This window comes from Priapulus caudatus, unplaced genomic scaffold (assembly GCF_000485595.1).
Source record: "Priapulus caudatus unplaced genomic scaffold, Priapulus_caudatus-5.0.1 Scaffold178, whole genome shotgun sequence".
In the NCBI taxonomy this organism is placed as follows: Eukaryota; Metazoa; Priapulida; class Priapulimorpha; order Priapulimorphida; family Priapulidae; genus Priapulus; species Priapulus caudatus.
In genome coordinates, this window is record NW_014577239.1 from 382,398 (window position 1) to 390,118 (window position 7,721).

Below are 7,721 nucleotides of genomic sequence, written 5' to 3' on the forward strand. Positions count from 1 at the left end.
TATATATATATATATATCGCATATAATATACACATATATAATAATTAATACATGCCGTATGTAATGGAAGCATTCACACGCTTAGGTTTACCTTGTGCGACGCTCTTTTGCGTGGTGATGCCATGTCAGTGTGCGCGCCAAGAAAACGTATGAATGCCACTATCTTGAAAAAAAGATGACACGAAAGAAATTAACTAAATTTAAAATAAACGAAACCTTGAACCACATAGCTTGGGCCTTGCTTGAATTGGTCCCAAGCGCTTGTTTAACAAGTCCGAAGTGCGTCGCCACGTGCGATGACACTATGTTATGTTTCAATGACATTCAGGTCATTTTCAATGACCTGACAATTCAGGTTTAGCTAATACCTTCTATCATTTCCTTGTAAGAGTAGTATTTGGGCATCCACGTGTCGGGCATGTAATGCCAATTAACGAATTACACGAAAGGTCATGGCGCGTACGAATTCGCGATAAACTAGCCATTACTCTGCCATCAGAGATCACTTCGTCCAAACATAAACATGAACTCTAACAATCAGGGCGACGGGCCTGGGACTGATTCTAGTTTCCGCCGCGCGAGAGCAGCACCGCCCTGAACGCCCTGCGGAATGCCTCGCTCCATCCGGTTTAGACGAAGAAGTTAACGCTCGAGTTGCAGCAGGCCATCCCGTATCCCAGCCCGAGCAGCATGCCCAGCGGCTCCCGTCGCACCTCGAACACGGTCAGCGGCAACACGGCGAAGTGCGGAGCCCAGCAGACGAAGAAGGCGCCGACGACGATGCTGAACGTCTTCGCCAGAATGGAGTGAGACATGCTCTCAACAGCATATGGCATCAAGTTAAGCATGACTGGCTTTCCAAACACCATGATACTATGCCAGTACTTGCAAACATATCAGTGTGTCACTACGAAACTGACACATACTGTGATACACCAACAACATGACCTCACTACAGCCAAACCTAAGTGAACACTAAAGCAGGAAACCACCGTGGTAATAGCAGCACCTAAAATTAGCTTCACTGTATCACGTTTCTTCTTCTAGCAGTTTAAGCTCACACACATGCCCACCGTCCGCAAAACTTTGTATGTTTAAGGACACGTGTTTAATAGCTATGTGTTGGTAAAGTAACCATCAACAATTAGTGGCGGTGGGCATGTGCGAGAGGAACTCACTCCACATAACCCACATAATATTGGCAAGGCTCTGTGCCAACATTTGTAAAGTATTCATCATAACGGACATAGTTGGTTTTTTATCTGCCAAAAAACGCTAGCAAGCTATTAAATTCACATAATGGGGTGTTCACCACTAATCCACTGTATTTACAAAATACGAAGATGACAAAAAATGGTAATTATGCTAGTTGCACTAAACTGTTTGGCAATGAGTGTATCATTTGTATATTCTAAAACTGGCATGTAGACTGCTCTGCCGCTCACAGCTGCAACTGACCTCAATAAAATTGTTCTTCCACTGGATTTTTACTGTATCATTTTAACATGTGAATTGTTTCTGACTGTGGTCCTACCTTCGTTGAGCAGTATGTCTGCATTATCTAGACTCTTCTGAATCAGCCCCCTGCACTGCTGCAGTGGTGCCAGTGATGTCTCCTCTACCTGCTTTACCTGTGGACAGATAAGACACATATATACATTCACTCCACTTGCATGTGCGAACATTATCAAACGAAAATGTACTATATGTGGCAGTTTTTTGCCACAGATGTATTATCAACGGTTTACTATTTGCATTTTAAAGGGGCTCAGTTCTCGTTTTGGCAGGTTCGAATTTTTAGGCAATGTCGCCTGACTTTGTAAACCAATCAGATTTGGTGGGCACACTTGACCACTGAGCCATAACTTGACAGAAGCCTGGCATGAGACAGGTAAAAACTCATGCATAGTAATAAGTATACATAACCAAGTGAGTGGGGCATCAGACCTATTGTGTAAACCAAGGAATAAAAAAATACTTCATGAACAACTATGACAGATTTTACTGACAGATTACAATAGCATCGAACTCACCTGAGTTGTGAGCAGCTTTTTTCGCTCATCTATGGTATCTAGAATGTTCCGTTTCAGCTGAGAAAATCGTTCTTCCAGCTGCTTCTCTGTGTGCAAGGCACTTACTTGTATCTGCACAGTGCAATTTAGAAAATCAAGCAATTGGCAAACAACACCCTAGCACCTCACTTCGATGTTGCAAGATAATTACAAAAAAATCATTGTGAGGTGAGAAAATATTCCGTAGTGACTAACCTGATTTTCAGCTAATGTTAAAGAGTTGAGCAACTCCTCTAGGTTGGACTTGTAATGCTTCGCGTTTTCCAATGTTTCTGATATGTTTCTTTGAATTATTTCTTCCATTCTGAGCCTAAATATAAGATTAACTAAAACAGTTAGCAATTTTCATGCGCCATTAAATAGTGCTGGGTTGTTGTGACTCCACCATACTTAGTAGTTCATTCCGATTTTTGCACCAGGGGGAAATACACATTTTACATACCAGGGTATTTGCTTATTTAGCATATGTCATGTGCTATTTTCAATAATGCTAAATAGCTGAGCTCGTAGAGCACCAGCGTTACGTCTGAAAGGTCGTTGGTTCGAATCCCATCTGTTTAGTTTCTTATTTTTTTTATTTTTCTGTTTAGGGTTAGGGTTCACAATGCGTATACATGTGTACTCATGTGTATTATGGACCCGAGCGATCCCGAAGTTGCGCCCTACTAGTATTCAGTACTAGTACTCAGTACTAAGATACTCAGTACTAGTACTACTAGTACTAGTAGTAGTAGTACCTACTAGTACTACCGTTCGGCTATTTCCGGAAAAACGTGTATTTCTCCCCGGTACACAATTCGTTAATTCCATGTAAAAACACTTCATGTTGTAACTTGCCTCAAAATCTTGTGCATGCTTAAACATTAAATTAAAAGAAGATATAAAATTATCAATAATGTCTTCAAAAAAAAAAACCAAAAAAAAATAGCTGAACTTATGTTCCGTGACTGTCTTAAAAGGCATAATATGGCCCACTTGCATTATGCAAAAGTTATGGATGCTACAGTAACTGGCAACCTATCTGTTAGTTAATAAAATACATTACCTTATAGCCAACGCGTATTAGCTTTGTACCAATATTCAACTGCTTAATACTAAGAAATGTCTAATTGAAATTCCGTAAATCTCGGTTATCTGGCGCCAACGCATAAATTCGTTGCGCCAAGCAAAATAGCCTCAAGATTCGGTTAGGTGACATGTGGTCGGGTGTTGAGCGAGAGAATTGTTTGCTCCGGGTGCTTATTAACGCACGAGTGAGCTAAGTAAGAATTGTATCTCTGGGTTGTATCTCGGTTATTGAGGGCACAGTAACTAACTGGGTGCCGGACGGCGGCTGTAATGAACGGGGTACCCACATGTCTTCAATTTCGGACACAGAGTATTCCATGTTTGACCAATATACGTAAATACGACGTAGGTGCCGGACTGCTTTCCATGTTTGTCTGTGCGTCGGTTAGTCCGCGATCATCTCGTCACACTGTTGTCATAACAGTGCATGGGCCAGGGGACGGCCGCACAGGGGGGGCAGGGGGGGCGGTCGCCCCCCGCCTGGCAGCCGACCCGTATCACTCTGCTAAGGAAAATGAAGACGAAGTAAGAGAAAAAAAGAAAAGGGAAAAAGAAAAAGCTTTCGAAATAAGAAAAGAGAAAAAGAGAAGAAAAGAAAAAGAAACATCTTGCACATCGTCTTGCAAATGAATGCGGTTGGGGTGACCATCGATTTGCAGAAAAGGCTAAGAAGTAGAGATTCTTGCCAAATAATAGCGCGGGATCGCCCAAAATGAGTGATGTAGGCCGTACAAGCTGCGCCACTTTCATCGAAAATCGAAAAATTAAGTGTCGAACTTTCAATCCTATAACACTCGTGCTTTATTGATAATCGCGATGTCAAGCGTGTTATTTCTTTGGGCGTCCCAAGTTAGAGGACATCCTTTGTCGATGCATGCTGCTTCGGCGGAAGAGGTAGGCCACTTTGAGAGCGTGTTAACAAACTTATAAATTTAATTTACAAACGTTCAGGACTGACTCTATAATATTACTTGACTATCTTTATTTTGACCTCCGCCCGGAGGGAGGGCAGTCGTATTGTGTCGGGTTCTGTGCGTATCGTGTACACGTTAGCGTTGCTGTTGTGTGTGTGCTGTGCTGGTGTGTGTGTGTGTGTGTGTGTGTGGTGTGATGTGTCGACGCGATTGATATTATAGACCGCAGTCACGCGAGCGCAGCCGCCACAGCGGGACTGCTGCTGACTGAGCGTCTGCGAGCGAGCATACATTGTACGCTGGGTATATGTGGGTTATTCGGATGCGCTGGCTGTGTGAGTCGTATGCGTATGTCGCTGACGCGGAGGATATGCTCTTGTCGTGCCAGTGCCTCTGCCTAGTTTTAGTTAGTAGCTGTGTATGGGTGCCGTAGTGTGTGTGGCGTGTGCGTGTTGCGTGCGTTCATCTCTGCCGGTCATGTTTTTTCTCGCCTCTACATATACAAAGCAATTATTTTGGTTCAAGTGCCTACAGCATAGATTTTAAAGCAAGATCATGTTCCCCCACAGTTCGGATGACCCCCTCTTTTAAAGCGTGTACAGTTCATAAGCATTGATTTTCACGAAAATCACTAGCTAGTTCGGAGACCTCATTTTTCGACGATAGCGGACTTCCCAGAGCCTTATACCAATTTCAACAACATTAGTTCCAGAGACAACCATTTCAGGTCTTTTTGGGAGTTAGTTCACAGCACCCCCCCCCCTATTTTTAACTTCGCAGTGTATCAGCACATACCAGATAGCCTCCATAATGTGGAGGTGAGTCCTGCCCCGGGCGTTTCATCTCACTTTGGTATATGTTGCTCCTTGCTTCCCTGCCCACAATTTCTTTGGTCTAGCAATTTGAGGGCCACTTTGATGTGGCTAAACTATGAGAGTCCCCGGACCCTGGCAGCGGGCTCTGCCATGGACCCACAGAGGCCACTAAGGCGGCCTCGGGCCGGTTGATTCTCAACGTTGCCGGCAAAGTGATATTTGCGTACACAGATTTCTACGAAGTATGTTACGCAGCCTCGTAGGGTGCCGAATTCTCAACGCCAGCGTAGCACCTGCGTACGCAAATGTTTGATGAAATTCTCCAGTAGTAAATCCACTACGCATCGTAGCTGCTGGCTGTCGTGCAGGGGGGCTGCCTAGAAATTAAACAATCACACCTGTGCGCACACCTTACCAGGAACCAAAACTGAGCGCGCCTCTCTTTCTGATGTAACCATATGGCTTCTAGCACTGTCTACAGGGAGTGCTGGGCGGATGTGATATAGTTGTCCTCATTTTTCGTTTGAGATGGCGTTGTGTTCAACACTCGATGAAAGCAGCGACCGGACGCGTGGCGTGGCGTGCGTCGCCGTGCGTGCTCGTGTGATGCACGCTACACGTGACCTCCTCCGCACGTGCGTGCGTCTTGGGTGTGTGACACGTCACGTGCGTGCTGCACGTACAACGTGCCGTGCTTCGCGTACGTACCGGGCCGGTGCGTGGGCGTGCGATGATGTACGTACAACGATGCTGCTTTGTGCTGCAGTACAAAGTGCGTCGTGCCTGCACGGCTTACAAGTGCTGTGCGTGTGCACGTACAAGTGCGCACGGCGTTGTGCACAGTACACGGCTAACTTACGAACCGCTCTATAACGAAAACAATTGCCAAGCTATGACAAAAAAGCTGTCAATAGCGCCGCCTGTCTGTGTAGATATGGAATTTTTATTTATTTTTAGTGAGTAGTAACTTTATAATGTTTTCTCAATAAAATAATGCATCGCTGCGGTAGCTGAAAACACTGCTGGAAATTTCGAGTGTTTACGCGCAACCTCCGTAGCTCGTGTAAAGTTCACGCAAAAGGTTTACGTACATTTAGGGCTTGATGAATCGCACTAAAACGGACTTCGCTTGCGTACGCGCAATCATACCGAAAATTTACTAAATTAGCGATGTGTTTGATGAATGCAGCAACTAAAGCACGTCGATTGCGAACACAAGATACTTACGCACAAATATTTTGACAGCTTGTGACATCATGAAATACTACCCCTGGATCACCAGTCAGGCTGCAAGCGCACACGGTATCAGTCTACAGTTCCAGGGGGCTGTTGTGACGGCGGGGGCTCCAGGGGGTCCGGCTCCCCCCCCTGATCGCGCAGAAACGCATCTGGGGGCTCTATATTTCAAAATTTCCTTCAACGCCGGGGGAGAAGCCCGAGCAGACCCCTTCGCGTGCTCCTGTCTACACGCCCTCGTTCGCCCCCCCTAAGAAAATAGCCCTGGCGCCGCCCCTGAATGGGCCTATTATTCCTTTAAAATTAAATAGGACAAACACAACAATTTAAAATTCATCACAGTACATCTAAGTATGTAAATCGCTAGTATAAGGGGTTGACATGTTCTTGAGCCTACTCTTGTTGGGTTACATTAATGTATCTAGGCTTGAGGACTGCCAGAAGTCACTACTTGCTCATTTAGTACTACTGAGTACTGTCACTGTGTCAGGATGTACGACCAAGTACTAGTAGTACCCTAACGTATTACATTTTGCTTTGCACAATTTTGCTTTGACTGTAAACGCTGAATCAGCTCTATGGACTCGCATAATGTCAACTATAAAATAAAGCATGTTTTACATAATTTCCTTAAGTTTTCTTGTAAATTGTACTTACGGTTACACTGTTATTAGAAGTCACTAATCAAATTATGTTGTTTCCCCAGACTTCCATGTTTACGATAAGTGGCGACCTCTCTCGGCTCGTTCGTCGACCACTGACATTGATGTCTCCGGCCTCCGACAGATGGCATGGTGAGCTTCGGCGGCTCTGTGTCAGGTGTCAGGCATAGCTCTCGTATGATATACCGTAACACGTGCTCGATCTGTGTCAGGGCATCTTTTCGTGTAGTTACGATTTAACCTCATAAATATTAGGCTTCAAAGTCCAAGGGATTATATCGGAGTTAGAAAGAGACAAAGTTGATCAAATTAACGGATCAACACCGCGGATCGCAGTAGAAAAAGCATCAAGATTGTGGCAATTAACTAAAGAGGAAGGAGAAGAATTGCCATACGGGAATGACAAGACACACAAAGAAGCTAAACCTTCAAGATGCCCTTAGAAGATAGCACTGTCGTAAGGCAATTATCACGCCGTTGAGGGGCATACACGGTTATACACTAATCACGTGAAGTGCACATGGAAACACTGCTAACACGTGGCCAGCGTACACGTTGGATACGTCACAAAGGAGCCGAAGTTATGGAATGAACTCTCTCTGGAATTCCACAAGACTGCCTCATTTAAAACCAACTAAAAAATATAAATATCAAACACTCCTACTGTCAAAATATTCTTGTCATAAATTACATTATTACTAGCATATACCCAAACAAAACACACCTTGTAACCAATTGGCAAACCATGCTAAGACAAATATAGTCTCTACACTGCAACAAGATGCCTTTGAATCTTGAACTGGGGGCTCAGCAGAAGCCGGAGTGTTCTGCCCGTATATTGTAAGGACTTCATTCGTGGCCCTACTTGCGTATAGCTACCTCAGAATTCATACTGCTAATATTGAACTACTTATAACTATATGTATATATTATTTGTATACTATTATATGTATC

The 7,721-nt window shown here is 44.3% G+C and overlaps 1 protein-coding gene across 1 annotated transcript in view; it reads right to left on the reverse strand.

Annotated features, from left to right (window-relative positions):
* LOC106806767 (cytokine receptor-like factor 3) overlaps positions 1–6,832 on the reverse strand; it is a gene marked incomplete at its 3' end in the record, with an annotated part of 8,710 nt that extends 1,878 nt beyond the window's left edge. The window contains 4 exon segments of the mRNA XM_014808829.1: positions 1,535–1,631; positions 2,034–2,144; positions 2,268–2,382; positions 6,763–6,832. Of these exon segments, the coding sequence (XP_014664315.1) occupies positions 1,535–1,631; positions 2,034–2,144; positions 2,268–2,375 (316 nt within the window).
* Between the last annotated feature and the right edge of the window lie 889 nt (positions 6,833–7,721).